At 51.8% G+C, this 27,126-nt stretch overlaps 1 protein-coding gene across 1 annotated transcript in view; it reads left to right on the forward strand.

Annotated features, from left to right (window-relative positions):
- Nucleotides 1–27,126, forward strand: part of LOC140729554 (calcium-activated potassium channel subunit alpha-1-like) — a 533,167-nt gene that overhangs the window by 386,646 nt on the left and 119,395 nt on the right. The window contains exons 12-17 of the mRNA XM_073049474.1: nt 6,021–6,103; nt 6,540–6,609; nt 9,292–9,447; nt 16,191–16,300; nt 21,891–21,959; nt 23,079–23,165. Coding sequence (XP_072905575.1) covers nt 6,021–6,103; nt 6,540–6,609; nt 9,292–9,447; nt 16,191–16,300; nt 21,891–21,959; nt 23,079–23,165 — 575 coding nt within the window. The remainder of the gene's footprint in view (nt 1–6,020; nt 6,104–6,539; nt 6,610–9,291; nt 9,448–16,190; nt 16,301–21,890; nt 21,960–23,078; nt 23,166–27,126) is intronic.

The raw sequence follows: 27,126 nt of genomic DNA on the forward strand, positions 1-27,126 counted from the left end.
CTGTAATGCCTGCGCTTTATCCTCCTTATGTCCTGTAATGCCTGCGCTTTATCCCCCTTATGTCTCTGTAATGCCTGCGCTTTATCCCCCTTATGTCCCTGTAATGCCTGCGCTTTATCCCCCTTATGTCCTGTAATGCCTGCGCTTTATCCCCCTTATGTCCCTGTAATGCCTGCGCTTTATCCCCCTTATGTCCCTGTAATGCCTGCGCTTTATCCCCCTTATGTCCCTGTAATGCCTGCGCTTTATCCCCCTTATGTCCCTGTAATGCCTGCGCTTTATCCCCCTTATGTCCTGTAATGCCTGCGCTTTATCCCCCTTATGTCCCTGTAATGCCTGCGCTTTATCCCCCTTATGTCCCTGTAATGCCTGCGCTTTATCCCCCTTATGTCCCTGTAATGCCTGCGCTTTATCCCCCTTATGTCCTGTAATGCCTGCGCTTTATCCCCCTTATGTCCCTGTAATGCCTGCGCTTTATCCCCCTTATGTCCCTGTAATGCCTGCGCTTTATTCCCCTTATGTCTTGTAATGCCTGCGCTTTATCCCCCTTATGTCCTGTAATGCCTGCGCTTTATCCCCCTTATGTCCCTGTAATGCCTGCGCTTTATCCCCCTTATGTCCCTGTAATGCCTGCGCTTTATTCCCCTTATGTCCTGTAATGCCTGCGCTTTATTCCCCTTATGTCCCTGTAATGCCTGCGCTTTATCCCCCTTATGTCCCTGTAATGCCTGCGCTTTATCCCCCTTATGTCCTGTAATGCCTGCGCTTTATCCCCCTTATGTCCCTGTAATGCCTGCGCTTTATTCCCCTTATGTCCTGTAATGCCTGCGCTTTATCCCCCTTATGTCCCTGTAATGCCTGCGCTTTATCCCCCTTATGTCCTGTAATGCCTGCGCTTTATCCCCCTTATGTCCCTGTAATGCCTGCGCTTTATTCCCCTTATGTCCTGTAATGCCTGCGCTTTATCCCCCTTATGTCCTGTAATGCCTGCGCTTTATCCCCCTTATGTCCCTGTAATGCCTGCGCTTTATCCCCCTTATGTCCTGTAATGCCTGCGCTTTATCCCCCTTATGTCCCTGTAATGCCTGCGCTTTATCCCCCTTATGTCCCTGTAATGCCTGAGCTTTATCCCCCTTATGTCCTGTAATGCCTGCGCTTTATCCCCCTTATGTCCTGTAATGCCTGCGCTTTATCCCCCTTATGTCCTGTAATGCCTGCGCTTTATTCTCTCTCCCATGTTCATGGTTCACCTTTTGATTTTTGCCACCCATCCACCGGGAGCAATTCACAGTGGCGTATTAACCTACCGACCTGTCGCGGTCATGGCTCTGACTTCGTTTATGTATTTAGAGATACAGCGCAGTCCTGACCCCAGGCCCGATGTGCCCACGCCACCCAATTACACCCATGTGACCAATTAACCCGGTAACATGTACGTCTTTGGATTGTGGGAGGGAACTGGAGCACCCAGAGAAAACCCACGCAGTCGTGGCAAAAACATGCAAACTCCTCACAGACAGTGATGGGAACTGAACTCAGGTCGCTGGCACTGTAAACCGTTGTGCTAACCGTTGTGCTAACCGTTATGCTACGGTACCGAACCTCAGTTGTTTTTTAAGTTTGTAGAGATGGTTTTGGGGAGAGAGGGGAATTGGTGGTCATGTTATGGTTAGGGACAGGGAAGAGGAGGAGTTGAAGGTCAGACCGGAGTCCAGGTCGAAGTACTTCATGCCCGAAGGCCACCAAACCACTTGGATGGATGTTGGGTTGGCAGACTAAGGATAAAGACTAGCGATCCTTGTGGTCAATGTCTGAGGTTGGAAGGCCTCTTAATGACCCACTCTCCCCACGTCGGTGAGGTTCAGCGGTGTGCACATTGGAGTTTGAGATCTGGAGTCTGCCCTGTCACTGCACAGGAACCTGGACACAATCACTCTTCAGGGACCATCACTGGACGAGAGGTTCGAATAGATGTCATGTTGATAGGATCTCAGCCTGAAACGTCGACTGTTTATCCCCTCTATCGATGCTGCCTGACTTGCTGAGTTCCTCCAGCATTTTATAAGACTTGGGACATAGGAGCAGAATTAGGCCATTTGGCCCATCAAGTCTGATCTATCATTCCATCATGGCTGATCCATTTTTTCCTCTCAGACCCCATACACCTGCCCTCCTTGTGCGTGTTACTCTGGTTTTCCAGCATATAACCATATAACAATTACAGCACGGAAACAGGCCATCTCAGCCCTTCTAGTCCATGTGGAACACTTACTCACACCTAGTCCCACCGACCTGCTCTCAGCCCATAACCCTCCATTCCTTTCCTGTCCATATACCTATCCAATTTTACTTTAAATGACAATACCAAACCTGCCTCTACCACTTCTACTGGAAGCTCGTTCCACACAGCTACCACTCTGAGTAAAGAAATTACCTCTCGTGTTACCCTTAAACTTTTGCCCCCTAACTCTCAACTCTTGTCCTCTTGTTTGAATCTCAATGGAAAAAGCCTATCCACGTCCACTCTATCTATCCCCCTCATAATTTTAAATACCTCTATCAAGTCCCCCCTCAACCTTCTATGCTCCAAAGAATGAAGACCTAACTTGTTCAATCTTTCTCTGTAACTTAGGTGCTGAAACCCAGGTAACATTCTAGTAAATCTTCTCTGTACTCTCTCTATTTTGTTGACATCTTTCCTATAACTTGGTGACCGGAACTGTACACAATACTCCAAATCCGGCCTTACCAATGCCTTGTACAATGGCCTTGCATCTGTAGAATCTCTTGTGTTAGAGGTTCACAGTTGGTGACATTTTCTCAGCCTGGACCAGATGTGCTTGACACAGCCACACACTGACCCCATGGATGGAGTTCCACATGTTGCGGGGGGATGAGCTCCATCAGCTCGAAGGTGCTGAGACTCTGCTGCAGGGAGATAGCTGTGGTGTACTTAATATTTCAGTAATATTGTAAATACATTGTTTGATTAAGCATTCTTTGTGGTTTGCTCAATTCATTACGGGTTCTATGTAAAAGTACGCAAATGGCATACGTTATCACACCACCATGTGCACACCTCGCTAGAGTAAAATCCGAAGTTAGACTCACATTCCTGGCTCTCCTGTTCTCCTTTGAAAACATTAGTTTAATGTTTTGAAGTTACAAAATGTATCAGTGGTGATGAGGTATTTTTAAAACAAACCTGAGACGGCAACTGACCCATTGAAGCACAGCGAGATGTTTGAGTTTTTAAAAAGCACAGTATGGAAAGTAAAAAGTTAAAAGTTAAGAGTTAAAAAGTAAGGCAAAAAGTGGAAGAATTCACAGGTTCATAAACAGTGAGTAATGAGTGATAAAAATGTTTTAAAAATAGCAGAAATGGCTGGCTGCATTGAAAAGATTGACGTGTTTGATCACACAACAATCTACTGAGCAGATTGAGCAGTATTTTAAAGCAAATGAAATAACCAGTGAGAGGAGAATGTAAAATCTTGCTGAGCACATTGGATTTAAAATCGTACAGTTTGCTTCAAAGTTTAACTTCTCCAACCAAACCAGCTGAAATTAGCTTTGCTGATATTGTGAAAGTAATGCAGGAACATTTAGAACCAAACCAGTGTTGATTGCAGAATCCTTTATGTTTCATAAGTTGAATCAAAATGAAAAGGAGCCCACTTCAGTGTACATGGCTGAAATTAAGAAGCTTTTTGAGTACTGTCAGTTCAGTGATGCACTGAGCAGTAGTTTCATTTGTGGAATCATTCAAAAACTGTTCCTAACTGAGGCACAACTCACGTTTAAAAGAGCAGCTGAAATCACTGTACCAATGGAAACGGCAGTCGGAGATACAATTGAGTTGCAGTCAGGAATGAAAGCGTGTGTGAACAAAATTGCAACCTCTAAACAGAAACTGGGCTGACCAAACAAATCTGTGTTACTATTGTGACAGAGGCTCACTCACACCAGACCCACGCAAGTTTAAAGGTGAAACTGGCAGAAAATGCAACAAAGTAGGACACATACATAAAAAGAGCATATTGGACAGACAAAAATAAATGAACTGCACAGGGATGAGAAAAAGATAGAAAGTTAATTTGCATTTGCAAAAAAAGCACTAGTCTGCATGCCGTGGATATAAAATCTGATAATGCGAGTGACACAGGATTGGGTGGCCTTGAGATTTACAATGTGAAAACTAACAACAAGCAAGCAATATGGGTTTCACCAGAAGTGAACGGCAAAATAATTAAAATGGAATTGGACACTGGCTCAGCTGTTTCAGTCATTCCACAAAATGAGTTTGAATAGCATTTCAAAGATACTAAACTGAAGCCTGCAGATATCCATCTGAGAACTTATTCTGGAGAAAAGAGATCTCCTGTGGGAATGACATTTGTAACAGTGAAATACAACAATCAACAAGCCACATTGGGCTTGTGTGTGTTAAAACCAGGAAGGACAGCACTGTGGGTGTGTGATTGGCTGAGACAACTACAACTATTTTGGAGATCCATCCACCATTTGCATGTCACAATAGGGTCAACTGAAAGCACATTAAGGAGGGTACTGGATGACACCACAATAGTCTCCATGCTGCACACCATGAACCGTGGCCCAACAGAGAGCAAATGGGTGTTGGTGCCAACCACTGTGCCTCTGGATGGAAAGCATAGTGGACCAAGGAAGGACCATGCTGCTTAGATGAATCATGAAAGTCACAAAAGCACTGGTTCGACTACAACAGTTTTTGTAGGCAACATTTCCGAGAAAGCTTCTGATATGTCAATCAGGTAATTACATACAAAATGTGGCTCGGTTTTCAGCTGAAACAGAATTCAAGGAGCGTCAGGAAAGTTGCAAGTATTCAGCTTTTGTGAGTATAAGGAACCACAATCTACTCTGCATGTATGAAGGTTATTACATGAACTTCAAGTGGGAGACAAGAAGCTGCTTGTAAAAGTAGATGCGAAGACCAAAGACCAGCCGGATGAATGGAAGGACAAAAAGCAAGGAGTCAGTGGAGATACAAACCAGAGGATTTGTCAGAAAATGTTGCGGATGAGGAAGTCAGGAGGAGGGATCAGATGGTAAAGGGAGCAGTAAGAGAATACTCCAGTAAACTAAATACAGGGTGCACAAACTAGAAAGAAAAAAAGGTGAGAAAAAGAAAGACAAGAAGTTAAAAAGGAAAGCGAGAGAAAGAGAGAAAGAATGTGAGAAAGAAAAAGAAAGGGATCAAAATAGATCGAGAGAGAAAAGCCAAGAAAAGGACAAGAAAGGTGCCCAGAGCTGTCAGAACCACTGCCTGCAGTCTTAGAGTCAACTCCGACAACCTCCGTGGAGTCGACTCAGAACCTGAGGTTGTTTCACAGCCACAAGTCTCAGCTGCCAAGCAGAGTGATCCCCTGGTCAGGAGAGACATTATCCCACAGGAGTAAGAAATCGTCCATAGCAATTAAATCTTTAGGCCTGAATGGGACAATTTATAAAGTTCCTGTGCTGTGGGTATCTGTATAGTAGTTGCATTATACTGTGTAAATAGTTGAGACACATTCTCTATTGAGTTGAAGTTTATAACATGAGGGAGGACTGTGCTGTATTTAATATTCCAATAGTATTTGAGTGATATTGTAGGTACATTTTTGTCAGGCGTTCTTTGTTGTTTACATTGTGGGTTATATATAAAAGTAAGTGAATTGCATACGTCCTAATGCCACCGCGTGATACATGCATGCTTCACTTAAAGTAAAACCAAAGTTAGGCTTGTATTTCTCAACTCTCCTGAGTTCCTTTGCATTACTTTGATGTTTTGGAGCTATAAGGCATAAAAGATGGGACCAGCAGTTTGGTTTTGAATGAGTGGGGATATATCCAGAGGCTGGGAGAGTTCCTGTGCTCTCTGACTGATGCCAGATGAGGTCCAATTCCCACCTTTCCGGGGAGCGAGGACCTCTGGATGTGACAGAATCCTGGGAGTGATTGTGTAGTCACAGAGTAATTTCTGCTTCCCGTCACAGCTGGACAAAGCCAACGCCTGTCTGATTTTAGCCGACAAGAATTGCCTCAACCCTGAAGCTGAAGATTCTGCAAACATCATGAAGTGAGAAACGATTGAGAGAGACCCCTGACCCCTGAAGCTCCTGAACCCTGACCCAACACCCTGACCAACCCACACACTGACATCTGCACCTTGACCCTCTTGAACCCTGACCCCCACACTCTGACCCACCTTGCACCCTTGCACTCTTACATCTTGATCCAACCAGTACCCAGTTGCACCTAACCCTCCTGAACCTTGACCCCTCCCTGACCCTCCTACATCTGACATCTGCACCCTTACCATCCTAATCCTCGACCCTCCTCCACCCTGACTCCTGACACCCTATTCTCCTGCATCCCCTCCGGGTGCGTCTTGTACCAGTGGTGGGACTGAGGGCAGATGGACGTGGTTGGGAGGGTTGACCCTCAGTGACACTGGGATTGGGGGGGTTATGTTTACCGGGTATCATTCTGACTCTCTTGCTTGCTGGTTGCAGGGCCATTGCTGTGAAACAGTACTCGCCCAAGATTCGGATCATCGCTCAAGTGCTTCAGTACCACAGCATGGTGAGTGTCAGAGCCCCTGGTGACGTCCACACTCCCAACATGTCCCTCCCACTAAAGAGGATCACCTCCCAAGAAACAGGCAGGAGCACCCCGCCGGCCACCTTACTCACCTTATCCAGAACGGGCAGAGGGAGAGGGGAGTAGGGTCTGTCTCCCTTTCAATCGAGGGCAGATGCTGGTTTATTTTGTTCCATTGGACAGTAGCAGCCACTGTGGCATTACACCCACATGACCAGTTAACTTGCTAAGCTCTACATCTTTGGAAAGTGAGAGGAAACAGGAGCATCGTTGTCCTTATGTGTCCGGTCGTAAGACGTGGGCAATCACCGTCTGTCCATGACCGTGACTGTTCTTGGCATATGGGAGGGGTGGTACTGAGGGAGGGTCACACTGTGGGAGGGGTGGTACTGAGGGAGGGTCACACTGTGGGAGGGGTGGTACTGGGGGAGGGTCACACTGTGGGAGGGGTGGTACTGAGGAAGGGGTGGTACGGAGTGAGGGTCGCACTGTGGAAGGTGTGGTACTGCGGGAGGGTCACACTGTGGGAGGGGTGGTACTGAGGGAGAGTCACACCGTGGGAGGGGTGGTACTGAGAGAGGGTCACACTGTGGGAGGGGTGGTACTGAGGGGGTCACACTGTGGGAGGGTGGTACTGAGGGAGGGTCACACTGTGGGAGGGGTGGTACTGAGGGAGGGTCACACTGTGGGAGAGGTGATACTGAGTGAGGGTCACAGTGTGGGAGGGGTGGTACTGAGTGAGGGTCACACTGTGAGGGGTGGTACTGAGGGAGAGTCACACTGAGGGAGAGTCACACCGTGGGAGGGGTGGTACTGAGAGAGGGTCACACCGTGGGAGGGGTGGTACTGAGGGAGAGTCACACCGTGGGAGGGGTGGTACTGAGGGAGGGTCACACTGTGGGAGGGTGGTACTGAGAGAGGGTCACACCGTGGGAGGGGTGGTACTGAGGGAGAGTCACACCATGGGAGGGGTGGTACTGAGGGAGGGTCACACCGTGGGAGGGGTGGTTCTGAGGGAGAGTCACACCGTGGGAGGGGTGGTACTGAGAGAGGGTCACACCGTGGGAGGGGTGATACTGAGAGAGAGTCACACCGTGGGAGGGGTGGTACTGAGAGAGGGTCACACTGTGGGAGGAGTGGTACTGAGGGAGAGTCACACTGTGGGAGGGGTGGTACTGAGGGAGAGTCACACAGTGGGGGGTGGTACTGAGAGAGGGTCACACTGTGGGAGGGGTGATACTGAGGGAGGGTCACACTGTGGGAGGGGCGGTACTGGGGGAGAGTCACACAGTGGGAGGGGTGGTACTGAGGGAGAGTCACACTGTGGGAGGGGTGATACTGAGGGAGGGTCACACTGTGGGAGGGATGGTACTGAGAGAGGGTCACACTGTGGGAGGGGCGGTACTGGGGGAGGGTCACACTGTGGGAGGGGCGGGTACTGGGGGAGGATCACACTGTGGGAGGGGTGGTACTGAGGGAGGGTCACACTGTGGGAGGGATGGTACTGAGGGAGAGTCACACAGTGGGAGGGGTGGTACTGAGGGAGGGTCACACTGTGGGAGGGATGGTACTGAGGGAGAGTCACACAGTGGGAGGGGTGGTACTGAGGGAGGGTCACACTGTGGGAGGGTGGTACTGAGGGAGGGTCACACTGTGGGAGGGACGGTACTGGGGGAGGATCACACTGTGGGAGGGGTGGTACTGAGGGAGGGTCACACTGTGGGAGGGATGGTACTGAGGGAGAGTCACACAGTGGGAGGGGTGGTACTGAGGGAGGGTCACACTGTGGGAGGGTGGTACTGAGGGAGAGTCACACAGTGGGAGGGGTGGTACTGAGGGAGGGTCACACTGTGGGAGGGGTGGTACTGAGGGAGAGTCACACTGTGGGAGGGGTGGGACTGAGGGAGGGTCACACTGTGTGAGGGATGGTACTGAGAGAGGGTCACACTGTGGGAGGGGTGATACTGAGAGAGGGTCACACTGTGGGAGGGGTGATACTGAGGGAGGGTCACACTGTGGGAGGGGCGGTACTGGGGGAGGGTCACACTGTGGGAGGGGTGGTACTGAGGGAGAGTCACACTGTGGGAGGGGCGGGTACTGAGGGAGGGTCACACTGTGGGAGGGTGGTACTGAGGGAGGGTCACACTGTGGGAGGGGTGATACTGAGGGAGGGTCACACTGTGGGAGGGGCGGTACTGGGGGAGGGTCACACTGTGGGAGGGGTGGTACTGAGGGAGAGTCACACTGTGGGAGGGGCGGTACTGAGGGAGGGTCACACTGTGGGAGGGTGGTACTGAGGGAGGGTCACACTGTGGGAGGGATGGTACTGAGGGAGAGTCACACCGTGGGATGGGTGGTACTGCGGGAGGGTCACACCGTGGGAGGGGTGGTACTGAGAGAGGGTCACACCGTGGGAGGGGTGGTACTGAGAGAGGGTCACACTGTGGGGGGGGGTGGTACTGAGGGATGGTCACACAGTGGGAGGGGTGATACTGAGGGAGGGTCACACTGTGGGAGGGGTGGTACTGAGAGAGGGTCACACTGTGGGAGGGGCGGTACTGAGAGAGGGTCACACTGTGGGAGGGGTGGTACTGAGGGAGGGTCACACTGTGGGAGGGGTGGTACTGAGGGAGAGTCACACTGATATGACATGATGGTGGACAGGGGTACCTGCAGAACCTGCCGAGCTGGAACCTGATGCACCGGGACAGTGTGATCTGCCTGAATGAGCTGAAGATGGGCTTCATTGCACAGAACTGCCTCTTGCCGGGCTTTTCCACTCTGCTCGCCAACCTGTTCATCAAGAAATCCCAGGTGGAGGTAAGGAGGTGGGACATGTATGACCAAGGCTTGTCATGTTTGATGACGGTGTGATATGTGGGAGAAGACACTGGGTTTCACAGTAGGTAGCAGTTAGCGCAAGCAGTTACCATTCCTGCTTGTGGAGTCCAAGTTCAGGGTCGATTCTGCCGCTGTTCTGTAAGAATACGTGGTTAATTGGTTATTGTAAGTCGTCCTCTGATTAGGTTAGAGTTAATCAGGGCTGTTGGTAGTTGCTGGGTGGGGCAGTACGAAGGGTCAGAAGTCCCGACTCCCTGCTGGATCGCTAAATAATTAAATATGATGGAGGTGTGATGTGTACAAAGTAAATTGGTGTGTGAACATGGCGTGATGTCACCTTCCTCAGCACAGCCCTCTCACCCCAACATGTCTGTCACACTGACCTCTCTCTACACACCTGGGCATCAGCAAATCTGGAACTGCCCCCCCTCCTCTGTTCACATCTGGATATTCTCTCTCTCCTCTGGTCACATCTGGATACTCTCCCCCCCCACCCCGTGTTCACATCTGGATATTCACACACTCTCTCCTCTGTTCACATCTGGATATTCTCTCTCTCTCCTCTGTTCACATCTGGATATTCACACACTCTCTCCTCTGTTCACATCTGGATATTCTCTCTCTCTCCTCTGTTCACATCTGGATATTCACACACTCTCTCTGTTCACATCTGGATATTCACACACTCTCTCCTCTGTTCACATCTGGATATTCACACACTCTCTCCTCTGTTCACATCTGGATATTCTCTCTCTCTCCTCTGTTCACATCTGGATATTCACACACTCTCTCTGTTCACATCTGGATATTCACACTCTCTCTCTCCTCTGTTCACATCTGGATATTCACACACTCTCTCTCCCCTGTTCACATCTGGATATTCACACACTCTCTCCTCTGTTCACATCTGGATATTCACACACTCTCTCTCCTCTGTTCACATCTGGATATTCACACACTCTCTCCTCTGTTCACATCTGGATATTCACACACTCCCTCTCCTCTGTTCACATCTGGATATTCACACACTCTCTCCTCTGTTCACATCTGGATATTCTCTCTCTCCTCTGTTCACATTTGGATACTCCCCCCCCCGGTGTTCACATCTGGATATTCACACACTCTCTCCTCTGTTCACATCTGGATACTCTCCCCCCACCCCGTGTTCACATCTGGATATTCTCTCTCTCCTCTGTTCACATTTGGATACCCCCCGTGTTCACATCTGGATATTCACACACTCTCTCTCCCCTGTTCACATCTGGATATTCACACACTCTCTCCTCTGTTCACATCTGGATATTCACACTCTCTCTCCTCTGTTCACATCTGGATATTCACACAATCTCTCTCCTCTGTTCACATCTGGATATTCACACACTCTCTCTCCTCTGTTCACATCTGGATATTCACACACTCTCTCCTCTGTTCACATCTGGATATTCACACACTCTCTCCTCTGTTCACATCTGGATATTCACACACTCTCTCCTCTGTTCACATCTGGATATTCTCTCTCTCCTCTGTTCACATTTGGATACTCCCCCCCCCCGTGTTCACATCTGGATATTCACACACTCTCTCCTCTGTTCACATCTGGATACTCTCCCCCCACCCCGTGTTCACATCTGGATATTCTCTCTCTCCTCTGTTCACATTTGGATACCCCCCCCCGTGTTCACATCTGGATATTCACACACTCTCTCTCCCCTGTTCACATCTGGATATTCACACACTCTCTCCTCTGTTCACATCTGGATATTCACACTCTCTCTCTCCTCTGTTCACATCTGGATATTCACACTCTCTCTCTCCTCTGTTCACATCTGGATATTCACACACTCTCTCTCCTCTGTTCACATCTGGATATTCACACACTCTCTCCTCTGTTCACATCTTGATATTCACACACTCTCTCCTCTGTTCACATTTGGATATTCTCTCTCTATGTTCACATCTGGATATTCTCTCTCTCTCTCTCTCTCCTCTCTGTGCACATCTGGATATTCTGTCTCCCCCCTCTGTTCACATCTGGATATTCTCTCTCTCTCTCGCTCTCTCTCTGTGCACATCTGGATATTCTTTCCCCCCCTGTTCACATCTGAATATTCTCTCTCTCCCCCCCCTCTGTTCACATCTGGATATTCTCTCTCTCTCCTCTGTTCACATCTGGATATTCTCTCTCTCTGTTCACATCTGGAGACTGATTGCATTTCCTCCCCCTCGTCCACATCCCCACCTGCCCCCAGCACACACATCCTGTGATTTTGTTTTACGAAGGATCCTCAGAGAGTTCATCAATAGAGTGAAGGAAAATTGAACAGACAATGATGGAGGTCTGCTGAGCAAAGTGAGAGACTGAGGAACTAAGATCGTAAGATGGCACCCAGCTAAGGGAAATCCCATTCAAATTTATAGATAAGAGAATAACAAGGAAACAGCCTGATCTAAATGATGGATCCAACAAACACTCTGTTGGAAGTTCAATCCTAGATTTCTATGTAGGGCGTCTTTGTACGTCCTCCTGTGTCTGTGTGGGTCTCCTCCCACAGTCCAAAGATGTACCAGTTAGTAAGTTAACAGGTCATTGTAAATTGCCCTGTGGTTAGGCTAGGGTTAAACCCAGGCTGTGGGACAGGGCAGGTTCAAGGGCTGGAAAAGCCTATTCTGTGCTGTATCTCTCAATAACTAAATAAGTTTCATCTAGGCAAGGCGGGTGTTAACATCCCCCCAGAGGATGGGGCCAGGAGATTGGGTGGGTTTGGAAACTTCCGTTAAAAAGACAGATGTGAGTTCCTTCCTCACCAAACCCCTGGGATGGGGAGGAGGGAGTTGGAAAGATCACAATTATCAAGCACCCAGCAGGAGGCGCTGTTGTTGATTATAACAATTTGCAATTACATTTTATTTACTTATGAACAAGGGGAACAGTCTGGCCCGTGCCATCTCACTGTCCTAAAGTTTGAACAAAGAAATGCCATTTTTATATGGAAAGAGAGTAGTTGGATACAGATATTGACCAACTGGTAACCTTGTGTATGTTCAAATTCCTTATTTGCATTATCAATCACCAAGCAGAATACGGTAATCAACATCATTATGTGCCATGTTGTATGACATCATCATTATGTGCCGTATGACATCATCATCATGTGCCGTTTTGTATGCCGTAGGTGATCACGGTCTTTCCATGATCCTGATTGTTCTTGGCAAATTTTTCTACAGAAGTGGTTTGCCATTGCCTTCTTCTGGGCAGTGTCTTTGCAAGACGGGTGACCCCAGCCATTATCAATACTCTTCAGAGATTGTCTGCCTGGTGTCAGTGGTCACGTAACCAGGACCACTGATGCCAGGCATATAACCTCTGGAGAGTATTGATAATGACTGGGGTCATCCATCTTGCAAAGCCCAGCAGAAGGCAATGGCAAACCATTTCTGCAGAAAGATTTGCCAAGAACAATCAGGGTCATGGAAAGACGTGGTTGCCCACATAATCGATACATAGTGTTGATGATAATGAGGAATAAAAGCAGTCCTTAAGCCCAGGGGAACGGGCTTTCCTCCTTTTGTATTTTCTGCCCAAAGGGAGAGGGGAGAAGAGAGAATGTCTGGGGTTACTGGGGGTCTTTGGTTTCACTGGCTGCTTTGCGCAGCGTAGACAAAGTCCACAAAGGACAGACGGGTTTACCGGATGTGATGAGCTGTGTTCAAAACTCAGCAGTTTCTTGCGGTCACATGGAGGCCAGTTGCCGTACCAACCAAACTGCAATGCATCCAATTAGAACGGTTTCTATGGCACATCGATAAAAACTAGTGAAAGTCAAAGGGAATATGCCAGATTTCTTTAGCCTCCTGAGGAAGGAGAGGGCTGGTCAATTCTCTTTAGCCTCCTGAGGAAGGAGAGGTGCTGGTCAATTCTCTTTAGCCTCCTGAGGAAGGAGAGGTGCTGGTCAATTCTCTTTAGCCTCCTGAGGAAGGAGAGGGCTGGTCAAGTCTCTTTAGCCTCCTGAGGAAGGAGAGGTGCTGGTCAATTCTCTTTAGCCTCCTGAGGAAGGAGAGGTGCTGGTCAATTCTCTTTAGCCTCCTGAGGAAGGAGAGGTGCTGGTCAATTCTCTTTAGCCTCCTGAGGAAGGAGAGGTGCTGGTCAATTCTCTTTAGCCTCCTGAGGAAGGAGAGGTGCTGGTCAAGTCTCTTTAGCCTCCTGAGGAAGGAGAGGTGCTGGTCAATTCTCTTTAGCCTCCTGAGGAAGGAGAGGTGCTGGTCAATTCTCTTTAGCCTCCTGAGGAAGGAGAGGTGCTGGTCAATTCTCTTTAGCCTCCTGAGGAAGGAGAGGGCTGGTCAAGTCTCTTTAGCCTCCTGAGGAAGGAGAGGTGCTGGTCAATTCTCTTTAGCCTCCTGAGGAAGGAGAGGTGCTGGTCAATTCTCTTTAGCCTCCTGAGGAAGGAGAGGTGCTGGTCAATTCTCTTTAGCCTCCTGAGGAAGGAGAGGTGCTGGTCAATTCTCTTTAGCCTCCTGAGGAAGGAGAGGTGCTGGTCAATTCTCTTTAGCCTCCTGAGGAAGGAGAGGTGCTGGTCAAGTCTCTTTAGCCTCCTGAGGAAGGAGAGGGCTGGTCAAGTCTCTTTAGCCTCCTGAGGAAGGAGAGGTGCTGGTCAATTCTCTTTAGCCTCCTGAGGAAGGAGAGGTGCTGGTCAATTCTCTTTAGCCTCCTGAGGAAGGAGAGGTGCTGGTCAATTCTCTTTAGCCTCCTGAGGAAGGAGAGGTGCTGGTCAATTCTCTTTAGCCTCCTGAGGAAGGAGAGGTGCTGGTCAATTCTCTTTAGCCTCCTGAGGAAGGAGAGGTGCTGGTCAATTCTCTTTAGCCTCCTGAGGAAGGAGAGGTGCTGGTCAATTCTCTTTAGCCTCCTGAGGAAGGAGAGGTGCTGGTCAATTTGCTTTAGCCTCCTGAGGAAGGAGAGGTGCTGGTCAATTCTCTTTAGCCTCCTGAGGAAGGAGAGGTGCTGGTCAATTCTCTTTAGCCTCCTGAGGAAGGAGAGGTGCTGGTCAATTCTCTTTAGCCTCCTGAGGAAGGAGAGGTGCTGGTCAATTTGCTTTAGCCTCCTGAGGAAGGAGAGGTGCTGGTCAATTCTCTTTAGCCTCCTGAGGAAGGAGAGGTGCTGGTCAAGTCTCTTTAGCCTCCTGAGGAAGGAGAGGTGCTGGTCAATTCTCTTTAGCCTCCTGAGGAAGGAGAGGTGCTGGTCAATTCTCTTTAGCCTCCTGAGGAAGGAGAGGTGCTGGTCAATTCTCTTTAGCCTCCTGAGGAAGGAGAGGTGCTGGTCAAGTCTCTTTAGCCTCCTGAGGAAGGAGAGGTGCTGGTCAATTCTCTTTAGCCTCCTGAGGAAGGAGAGGTGCTGGTCAATTCTCTTTAGCCTCCTGAGGAAGGAGAGGTGCTGGTCAATTCTCTTTAGCCTCCTGAGGAAGGAGAGGTGCTGGTCAATTCTCTTTAGCCTCCTGAGGAAGGAGAGGTGCTGGTCAATTCTCTTTAGCCTCCTGAGGAAGGAGAGGTGCTGGTCAATTCTCTTTAGCCTCCTGAGGAAGGAGAGGTGCTGGTCAATTCTCTTTAGCCTCCTGAGGAAGGAGAGGTGCTGGTCAATTCTCTTTAGCCTCCTGAGGAAGGAGAGGTGCTGGTCAATTTGCTTTAGCCTCCTGAAGAAGGAGAGGTGCTGGTCAATTCTCTTTAGCCTCCTGAGGAAGGAGAGGTGCTGGTCAAGTCTCTTTAGCCTCCTGAGGAAGGAGAGGTGCTGGTCAATTCTCTTTAGCCTCCTGAGGAAGGAGAGGTGCTGGTCAATTCTCTTTAGCCTCCTGAGGAAGGAGAGGTGCTGGTCAAGTCTCTTTAGCCTCCTGAGGAAGGAGAGGTGCTGGTCAATTCTCTTTAGCCTCCTGAGGAAGGAGAGGTGCTGGTCAATTCTCTTTAGCCTCCTGAGGAAGGAGAGGTGCTGGTCAATTCTCTTTAGCCTCCTGAGGAAGGAGAGGTGCTGGTCAATTCTCTTTAGCCTCCTGAGGAAGGAGAGGTGCTGGTCAATTCTCTTTAGCCTCCTGAGGAAGGAGAGGTGCTGGTCAATTCTCTTTAGCCTCCTGAGGAAGGAGAGGGCTGGTCAAGTCTCTTTAGCCTCCTGAGGAAGGAGAGGTGCTGGTCAAGTCTCTTTAGCCTCCTGAAGAAGGAGAGGTGCTGGTCAATTCTCTTTAGCCTCCTGAGGAAGGAGAGGGCTGGTCAATTCTCTTTAGCCTCCTGAGGAAGGAGAGGTGCTGGTCAATTCTCTTTAGCCTCCTGAGGAAGGAGAGGTGCTGGTCAATTTGCTTTAGCCTCCTGAGAAAGGAGAGGTGCTGGTCAATTCTCTTTAGCCTCCTGAGGAAGGAGAGGTGCTGGTCAATTTTCTTTAGCCTCCTGAGGAAGGAGAGGTGCTGGTCAATTCTCTTTAGCCTCCTGAGGAAGGAGAGGGCTGGTCAAGTCTCTTTAGCCTCCTGAGGAAGGAGAGGTGCTGGTCAATTCTCTTTAGCCTCCTGAGGAAGGAGAGGGCTGGTGAATTCTCTCGGCCGTGGCTTGCAGATGGTTGGACAGGGACGAGGGTGAATGGGAGATGGGATGGGTGAGCGGTCGAGGAGATGGGTGGATTGGGTGAGGGGGAGGGCCAGTGATGTGGGACTGGAATACTTTCTTTATATTCTGAACTCTCTGTCCGTTTCCAGCATAAGACGGGAACCTGGCTGGATATCTACCAAGAAGGAGTCAGCCAAGAGATTTTCACGGAATATCTGTCGGACGCCTTTGTGGGGATGTCATTTCCTGAAGTGTGCCAGTGAGTGACCCTCCCCACCCCCAACCCCTGCAATGATGGCAGCACTTGTCCAAGGCTGCTGGGGTGGGGCAGATGCTCACTATCGGCCGAAACCACCGGTCCAAGAGGGGCACGAGGGTAGGGAGGTAGGAGACTGGGAAACCAGGTAGGTCATCAGAGGAACAGTGGAGATAGTTACGATGTTACATTTAGTTGAATAGGGAGAGATCCAGTGAGGAAAATGACTGTTGGTACTGGACAATATAGTTATTGTCAGGTGTAGCGAGGTGCAAAGGGAAGCGTAGTTTTGCATGCCCTCATATAGATCGTCCCACTCTGAGCTGAGCAATAACAATGCAGGATCCGTTACACCGTCACGGCGCCCGTGACGTGGGTTCAGCTCCCAATGCAGTCTGTAAGTGTTATGTGTACTCAGAGCAAGGACGACAATGGAACAGTAGGATTAAGTGATTCTGCTGAGTCACGTCAATATCGGCAACTTGCATCGTGGGGGCAGTGAACTAGGCCTGACGCGACAAGAACATGAGCGCTCGAAAGCCCGTGTAATGAAGAGAGTGTTTCCCGTGCATAATGGATACACTGCGCGATCGGCCGGCCGCCTCCTGCTAGCCACACGCTCGCGTCCGGTTCAGTAAGGAGTTCCTAGGCTCTCTCCGTGGCCACATGAGATTTTCCAGGTGCTCCAGTTTCCTCCCACATACCAAAGCCCTTCCCCCTCATCCCAATCCACCCGCCTCCTCCACCCCTCCTCAGTCCTACCTCTCCCATCCACCCTTGCCCCGTCCAATCAGCAAGATGCCATGGCTCTCCTCAGGAGCCGGGGAAACGTGTCGCAGGTACCCACTGCTCTCTGTGTTTTAAAATTGTCTTGTAAACTCCTTTAAACTCTCTCCCTAACCGGAAATCTGTCCCGTGTCTGAGGCCTCCTTTGGTCAGGTTCAACCAGGACGTTGTGTTCGAGCTGTCTACGGGATACGCAAGCTGGGCAGAACGATACGGAGCGAGCTTGCCCTCTCCACATCGCTGACGAACCCAAAGGAACGGCAGAGACTGACACAGTTGGCACCAGCAGCACCGCAGGAGTTGCCAGTCAGTGTTGAACTCAATATAGGGACTCCAGCGATGGATTTTTACTCCCGAAGCCTCCCCCGTGAGTGGGTATAGCTGCAAGGCAGAGGAGGTTTGAAATCAGAGTTTTCCTTCTCCGAGATGAGCTGCCAACCACGGCTGACGAGCCCCATCTGCCTGAAGCGACTGGCTTTAAGGCCCCACTAACCTGCCTTTGCCCCTTCTCCTGTCGGTAGAAACAGTTCCTCCGGGCTTAGTAGCTAAGCCACACGTGAAGGCCGGGAGCTGGATTTGGTTTGTCAGAGGATATTTGAGGCGCATGACACTGGGAGCATTTAATAGGAAGTGGAGCTTGTCCCCATTACCACCCCCGGCTATAACCCTGTAGTGTGTGACGTTTCCAACCAGGAGATGGAGTCTGACTATCTACCTCTCAAAACTTTGTCAGGTGCCCCCCTCAGCCTCCCGAGAAAACAACTGAGGTTAGGCGCTATGGTAGTGTAGCGGTTCGCGGTGCACTAGTACGTGGTAGAGTAGCTGTCCGCGGTGCACTACTACGTGGTAGAGTAGCTGTCCGCGGTGCACTATTACGTGGTAGCGTAGCGGTTCGCGGTGCACTAGTACGTGGTAGAGTAGCTGTCCGCGGTGCACTAGTACGTGGCAGAGTAGCGGTTCATGGTGCACTACTACGTGGTAGAGTAGCGGTTCATGGTGCACTACTACGTGGTAGAGTAGCGGTTCGCGGTGCACTAGTACGTGGTAGAGTAGCTGTCCGCGGTGCACTAGTACGTGGCAGAGTAGCGGTTCATGGTGCACTACTACGTGGTAGAGTAGCGGTTCATGGTGCACTACTACGTGGTAGAGTAGCGGTTCATGGTGCACTAGTACGTGGTAGAGTAGCGGTTCACGGTGGACTAGTACGTGGTAGTGTAGCGGTTCGCGGTGCACTAGTAAGTGGTAGTGTAGCGGTTCGCGGTGCACTACTACGTGGTAGTGTAGCGGTTCACGGTGCACTATTATGTGGTAGAGTAGCGGTTCGCGGTGCACTAGTAAGTGGTAGTGTAGCGGTTCGCGGTGCACTACTACGTGGTAGAGTAGCGGTTCGCGGTGCACTAGTACGTGGTAGAGTAGTGGTTCGCGGTGCACTACTACGTGGTAGTGTAGCGGTTCACGGTGCACCAGTACGTGGTAGTGTAGCGGTTCGTGGTGCACTACTATGTGGTAGAGTAGTGGTTCGTGGTGCACTACTATGTGGTAGAGTAGTGGTTTGTGGTGCACTAGTACGTGGTAGAGTAGCTGTCCGCGGTGCACTAGTACGTGGTAGAGTAGTGGTTTGTGGTGCACTAGTACGTGGTAGAGTAGCTGTCCGTGGTGCACTAGTACGTGGTAGTGTAGCGGTTCGCGGTGGACTACTACGTGGTAGAGTAGCTGTCCGCGGTGCACTAGTACGTGGTAGAGTAGCGGTCCGGTGCACTATTACAGCTCAGAGGTTAGAGTTCAATTCTAGCGCCACCTGCAAGGAGTTTGTACTTTCTCCCCATAACGGGGTCGGTTTCCTCTGGGTGCTCCAGTTTTCTGCCACAGTCCATAGACGTACGTGTTGTGTAATTAATATTTCAGTGATATTTCATTCTAGCTTGCTTAAATAATTCACTACGGGTTATACGTGGAAAATATACGTCACCACACTACCATGTGATACGTGTGAGCCTCACTTAACGTAAACTCAAAGTTAGATCAAAACTTCCATCTCCCGTGCTTCCTTTGAATTAGGTGAATGTTTCGAAGTTACTGACGAGAGTGAGTTGTGGGCATACCACGCTGGTGCCAAAAACATGGCAGCACCCACGGGCCACCCCAGCACATCCTCGGACTGTGTTGGTCATTGACAAGAGCGAAATGTTTCGACGTTTCGATGTACACGTGACAAATAAATCTAATCTTTAATCTTCATCCTGACGAAGGGTCTCGGCCCGAAACGTCGACAGTGCTTCTCCCTGTAGATGCTGCCTGGCCTGTTGTGTTCCACCAACATTTCGTGTGCGTTGCTGTTCTAATCTTTAAATCTTCTGTTTGTGGGGGTTGTGCAATACAGCTGTCAGCCAGGTGAGGGCAGTGCTGGCCAGCTTTTAGAGCCCTGTATGGGCACAGTTTTCACTGCACACTGTCCACGGAAAGATGGCTCGTGCCCCGGTGACGAGGGTATGAGGGACCAGAGACCAAGGGCAGGGGAATGGGATGAGCAGGGCTGGGTCAGTATCTGCAGGATGGGCCGAGGGCCCCTTATTGCACTGAGAGCCTCTCTGATGTGTCAGCTTGATGGTGAATCATAGAAATCGACAGCACAGAAATGAGACTATTCAGCCCATCTGGTCCATGCTAACCCTCATTGTTATCTACATTAATTCCATTTGCATGGAGTCTAGACCTTCCCAAACCTAGTACCTGTTATAACAAGTTCAGGACATGAGCTAGCTGCAATCTGATCAGCAGGTAAAAGGGACGTCCCAGGTCGTGAGGGAGAGAATATCGAGTAGTACAATGTGGGAGCACTGTAATCCCTGACACCGGACAGTAATCCTAACACTGGACTGTAATCCTGACACGGGACTGTAATCCCTGACACCGGACTGTAATCCCCGACACTGAACTGTAATCCCAACATGGGACTGTAATCCCCGACACTGAACTGTAATCCTAACACTGGACTGTATTCCCGACACCGGACTGTAATCCTAATATCAGAATGTAATCCCAACACCAGACTGTAATCCTGACACTGGACTGTAATCTCAACACTGGATTGTAATCCCAGCACCGGACTGTAATCCCGACACCGGACTGTAATCCCAACATTGGACTGTAATCCATGACACTGAACTGTAATCCTAACACTGGACTGTATTCCTGACACCAGACTGTAATCCTAACATAGGAATGTAATCCCAACACTGGACTGTAATCCTAGCATCAGACTGTAATCCCAATGCCGGACTGTAATCCCGACACCAGACTGTAATCCCAGCATTGGACTGTAATCCATGACACTGAACTGTAATCTGGACACCTGACTGTAATCCCCAACACCAAACTCAGCCTCACCCTGACACCAGACTGTAATCCCAACGCCGGACTGTAATCCCGACACCAGACTGTAATCCCCAACACCAAACTTGGCCTCACCCTGACACCAGACTGTAATCCCAACGCCAGACTGTAATCCCCAACACTGAACTCGGCCTCACCCTGACACCAGACTGTAATCCCGACGCCAGACTGTAATCCCGACGCCGGACTGTAATCACGACACTGGACTGTAATCCCCAACACTGAACTCGGCTTCACTCTGACACTGGACTGTAATCCCGACGCTGGACTGTAATCACGACACTGGACTGTAATCCCGACGCCAGACTGTAATCACGACACTGGACTGTAATCCCGACGCCAGACTGTAATCACGACACCGGACTGTAATCCCAACGCCAGACTGTAATCCCCAACACTGAACTCGGCCTCACCCTGACACCAGACTGTAATCCCGACGCCAGACTGTAATCCCGACGCCGGACTGTAATCACGACACCGGACTGTAATCCCCAACACTGAACTCGGTCTCACTCTGACTCTGGACTGTAATCCCGACACTGGACTGTAATCACGACACTGGACTGTAATCCCGACGCCAGACTGTAATCACGACACTGGACTGTAATCCCAACGCCAGACTGTAATCCCCAACACTGAACTCGGCCTCACCCTGACACCAGACTGTAATCCCGACGCCAGACTGTAATCCCGACGCCGGACTGTAATCACGACACCGGACTGTAATTCCCAACACTGAACTCGGCCTCACTCTGACACTGGACTGTAATCCCGACGCTGGACTGTAATCACGACACTGGACTGTAATCCCGACGCCAGACTGTAATCACGACACTGGACTGTAATCCCGACGCCAGACTGTAATCACGACACCGGACTGTAATCCCAACGCCAGACTGTAATCCCCAACACTGAACTCGGCCTCACCCTGACACCAGACTGTAATCCCGACGCCAGACTGTAATCCCGACGCCGGACTGTAATCACGACACCGGACTGTAATCCCCAACACTGAACTCGGTCTCACTCTGACTCTGGACTGTAATCCCGACACTGGACTGTAATCACGACACTGGACTGTAATCCCGACGCCAGACTGTAATCACGACACTGGACTGTAATCCCAACGCCAGACTGTAATCCCCAACACTGAACTCGGCCTCACCCTGACACCAGACTGTAATCCCGACGCCAGACTGTAATCCCGACGCCGGACTGTAATCACGACACCGGACTGTAATTCCCAACACTGAACTCGGCCTCACTCTGACACTGGACTGTAATCCCGACGCTGGACTGTAATCACGACACTGGACTATAATCCCGACGCCAGACTGTAATCACGACACTGGACTGTAATCCCCGACACTGAACTCGGCCTCACCCTGACACCGGACTGTGCTTCACTCCACAGGATTTGCTACCTCAAACTGAAGCTGTTGCTCATCGCCATTCAGTACCGAACAGGTGCAGAAACGGTCAGGTAACGCAGCCCTCGGAGCAGTCACCCGCGTGCCCAGCTCCCAGCTTCCACCCCTGGGTGGTGGTGGGGGGACCCTTGGGACCAGTCAACTGATCTTTGAGCTGGTTGCCTGAACCCAGAGCCTGCTGAGCTTCTACAAGCCCCTTTGCCCATCTGGTCATATGACTCTGGCATTGCTGGTCATGTGATCCTGCTAGTCTAGTCATGGTGACCCAGTTTATCTGGTCATGTGATAACTGGCCTGGCTGGTCAGCTGACCACCACTTGTCACGACGATGCAGGCAACCTTGTGAACAAGAACTATGGGAGTGGGACCCAGTCACTGACACACCGTGAATGGCCTCAGATCCCTGTACAGGGACTGTGTGCACGTTTCAGGGTGGGAGGTGTCTGTGCAAGCCCATCTCCAGTCAGTCAGGGCTCCGAGCAGCATCTGGACATGGAGAACTCCCTCCGGTGGGGTGGGTGGAACGTTATTCAGGGTGAGCAGTGGTGTGTGTGTGTGTGTGTGTGTGTGTGTGTGTGTGTGTGTGTGTGTGTGTGTGTGTGTGTGTGTGTGTGTGTGTGTGTGTGTGTGTGTGTGAATTGTGCTGGACTGTGAGGGGGTGTTCCTCAGAGGGAGAACATGTTGAATTGTGTGTGAATGAGTGTGTGTTTGTCAGGTGAGTGTGTCCAGTGAGTGTGAGTGTCAAGTACGTGTGTTGAGTGTGTCAGGGAGTGTGTGTGCCAGGACATAGGTGCATTGTAGAGTGAGTTGTTGAGTGTTAGGTATGAGTGAGAGCAGCGGAGCAGATTGTGTGTGGGTGTGAAAACGTGAGGGTGGGTGTGCCAGTTCTCATCGTGAGTGTACAAGCAGTGTGCCTTTACAAGAGTGAACAGGTGAGTGTCAGTGTGTGTGTGTGTGAGAGAGAGAGAGAGAGAGAGAGACAAAGAGAGAGAGAGAGAGTGTGTGTGTGTGTGTGTGTGTGTGTGTGTGTGTGTGTGTGTGTGTGTGTGAGAGTGTGTATCGGTGTGTGAGTTTGAGACAGTGTGTATCAGGGTTGTGGGAGTGTCAGTGTGCCAATGTGTCCGGTGCACTGTGATCCGTGCCTGATCCCAGTATCACCTCTCTCCCTGCAGTATCGTGATAAACCCAACAGCCAACATCCTGATCGAGGAACAAACCCTCGGCTTCTTCATCGCCAAGAAGCAAAGCCACGTACAGAAGTGAGACATACAGCAGCAACTTGAATGTACCCACCTATCCTGACCCTCCCAGAATGCATACAGGGAAAAGATTGTCATGGTTCTGAGGTGTGACCCTCCCTCAGTACCACCCCTCCCACAGTGTGACCCTCCCTCAGTACCACCCCTCCCACAGTGTGACCCACACTCAGTACCACCCCTCCCACAGTGTGAACCTCCCTCAGTACCACCCCACCCACAGTGTGACCCTCCCTCAGTACCACCCCTCACACAGTGTGACTCTCCCTCAGTACCTCCCCTCCCACAGTGTGACTCACCCTCAGTACCACCCCCCCACAGTGTGTCTCTCCCTCAGTACCTCCCCTCCCACAGTGTGAACCTCCCTCAGCACCACCCCTCCCACAGTGTGACCCTCCCTCAGTACCACCCCTCCCACAGTGTGACCCTCCCTCAGTACCGACCCCTCCCACGGTGTGACCGTCCCTCAGTACCACCCCTCCCACACTGTGACCCTACCTCAGTACCGACCCCTCCCACAGTGTGACCCTCCCTCAGTACCGCCCCTCCCACGGTGTGACCGTCCCTCAGTACCACCCCTCCCACACTGTGACCCTACCTCAGTACCGACCCCTCCCACAGTGTGACTCTCCCTCAGTACCACCCCTCCCACAGTGTGACCGTCCCTCAGTACCAACCCTCCCACAGTGTGACCCTCCGTCAGTACCACCCCTCCCACAGTGTGACCCTCCCTCAGTACCACCCCTCCCACAGTGTGACCGTCCCTCAGTACCACCCCTCCCACAGTGTGACCCTCCGTCAGTACCACCCCTCCCACAGTGTGACCCTCCCTCAGTACCACGTCTCCCACAGTGTGACCCTCCCTCAGTACCACCCTCCCACACTGTGACCCTCCCTCAGTACCGACCCCTCCCACAGTGTGACTCTCCCTCAGTACCACCCCCCCACAGTGTGACCCTCCCTCAGTATCACCCCTCCCACAATGTGAACTTCCCCCAGTACCACCCCCCACAGTGTGACCCTCCCTCAGTACCGCCCCTCCCACAGTGTGACCCTCCCTCAGTACCGCCCCTCCCACAGTGTGACTCTCCCTCAGTACCGCCCCTCCCACAGTGTGACCCTCCCTCAGTACCACCCTCCCACAGTGTGACTCTCTCTCAGTACCACCCCTCCCACAGTGTGACTCTCCCTCAGTACCACCCCTCCCACAGTGTGACCCTCCCTCAGTACCACCTCTCCCACAGTGTGACTCTCACTCAGTACCACCCCTCCCACAGTGTGACTCTCCCTCAGTACAACCTCTCCCACAGTGTGACTCTCTCTCAGTACCACCCCTCCCACAGTGTGACCCTCCCTCAGTACCACCCCTCCACAGTGTGACTCTCTCTCAGTACCACCCCTCCCACAGTGTGACCCTCACTCAGTACCACCCCTCCCACAGTGTGACCCTCTCTCAGTACCACCCCTCCCACAGTCTGACCCTCCCTCAGTACCACCCCTCCCACAGTGTGACTCTCCCTCAGTACCACCCCTCCCACAGTGTGACGCTTCCTCAGTACCACCCCCCACAGTGTGACACTCTCTCAGTGCCACCCCTCCCACAGTGTGACTATCCCTCAGTACCACCCCTCCCACAGTGTGACCCTCCCTCAGTACCACCCCTCCCACAGTGTGACTCTCCCTCAGTACCGCCCCTCCCACAGTTTGACCCTCCCTCAGTACCACCTCCCATAGTGTGACCCTCACTCAGTACCACCCCTCCCACAGTGTGACTCTCCCTCAGTACCGCCCCTCCCACAGTGTGACCCTCCCTCAGTACCACCCCTCCCACAGTGTGACTCTCTCTCAGTACCACCCCTCCCACAGTGTGACTCTCCTTCAGTACCACCCTCCCACAGTGTGACCCTCCCTCAGTACCACCCCCTCACAGTGTGACTCTCTCTCAGTACCACCCCTCCCACAGTGTGACTCTCCCTCAATACCGCCACTCCCACAGTGTGACCCTCCCTCAGTACCACCCCTCCCACAGTGTGACTCTCTCTCAGTACCACCCCTCCCACAGTGTGACTCTCCCTCAGTACCGCCCCTCCAACAGTGTGACCCTCCCTCAGTACCACCTCTCCCACAGTGTGACTCTCTCTCAGTACCACCCCTCCCACAGTGTGACCCTCCCTCAGTACCACACCTCCCACAGTGTGACTCTCTCTCAGTACCACCCCTCCCACAGTGTGACTCTCCCTCAGTACCCCGCCCCTCCCACAGTGTGACCCTCCCTCAGTACCACACCTCCCACAGTGTGACTCTCTCTCAGTACCACCCCTCCCACAGTGTGACTCTCCCTCAGTACCACCCCTCCCACAGTGTGACCCTCACTCAGTACCACCCCCCCACAGTGTGACCCTCCCCAGTACCACCCCTCCCACAGTGTGACCCTCACTCAGTACCACGCCACCCACAGTGTGACCCTCCCTCAGTACCACCTCTCCCACAGTGTGACTCTCCCTCAGTACCACCCCTCCCACAGTGTGACTCTCACTCAGTACCACCCCTCCCACAGTGTGACTCTCCCTCAGTACAACCTCCCCACAGTGTGACCCTCCCTCAGTATCACCCCTCCCACAGTGTGACTCTCCCTCAGTACCGCCCCTCCCACAGTGTGACCCTCCCTCAGTACCGCCCATCCCACAGTGTGAACCTCCCTCAGTACCACCCCTCCCACAGTGTGACTCTCCCTCAGTACCTCCTCTCCCACAGTGTGACTCTCCCTCAGTACCACCCCTCCCACAGTGTGACCCTTCCTCAGTACCACCCCTCCCACAGTGTGACCTTCCCCCAGTACCACCCCCCACAGTGTGACTCTCTCTCAGTGCCACCCCTCCCACAGTGTGACTATCCCTCAGTACCACCCCTCCCACAGTGTGACGCTCCCTCAGTACCACCCCTCCCACAGTGTGACTCTCCCTCAGTACCACCCCTCCCACAGTGTGACCCTCCCTCAGTACCACCCCTCCCACAGTGTGTCCCCCCTCAGTACCACCCCTCCCACAGTGTGACCCACTCTCAGTACCACCCCTCCCACAGTGTGACTCTCCCTCAGTACCACCCTCCCACAGTGTGACCCTCCCTCAGTACCACCCCCCCACAGTGTGACTCTCTCTCAGTACCACCCCTCCCACAATGTGACCATCCCTCACTACCACCCCTCCCACAGTTTGACACTCCCTCAGTACCACCTCCCACAGTGTGACCCTCACTCAGTACCACCCTCCCACAGTGTGACCCTCCCTCAGTACCACCCCCCCACAGTGTGACTCTCTCTCAGTACCACCCCTCCCACAATGTGACCCTCTCTCAGTACCACCCCTCCCACAGTGTGACTCTCTCTCAGTACCACCCCTCCCACAGTGTGACTCTCCCTCAGTACCACCCCTCCCACAGTGTGACCCTCACTCATTACCACCCCTCCAACAGTGTGACCCTCCCTAAGTACCACCCCTCCCACAGTGTGTCCCCCCTCAGTACCACCCTCCCACAGTGTGACCCTCACTCAGTACCACCCCTCCCACAGTTTGACCCTCTCTCAGTACCACCCTCCCACAGTGTGTCCCCCCTCAGTACCACTCCTCCCACAGTGTAACCCTCACTCAGTACCACCCCTCCCACAGTGTGACCCTCTCTCAGTACCACCCCTCCCACAGACTCTCCCTCAGTACCACCCCTCCCACAGTGTGACCCTCCCTCAGTACCACCCCCCCACAGTGTGACTCTCTCTCAGTACCACCCCTCCCACAGTGTGACTCTCCCTCAGTACCACCCTCCCACAGTGTGAACCTCCCTCAGTACCAACCTTCCCACAGTGTGACCCTCACTCAGTACCACCCCTCCCACAGTGTGACCCTCCCTCAGTACCACCTCTCCCACAGTGTGACCCTCACTCAGTACAACCTCTCCCACAGTGTGACTC

Source organism: Hemitrygon akajei, chromosome 1 (assembly GCF_048418815.1).
Source record: "Hemitrygon akajei chromosome 1, sHemAka1.3, whole genome shotgun sequence".
In the NCBI taxonomy this organism is placed as follows: domain Eukaryota; kingdom Metazoa; phylum Chordata; class Chondrichthyes; order Myliobatiformes; family Dasyatidae; genus Hemitrygon; species Hemitrygon akajei.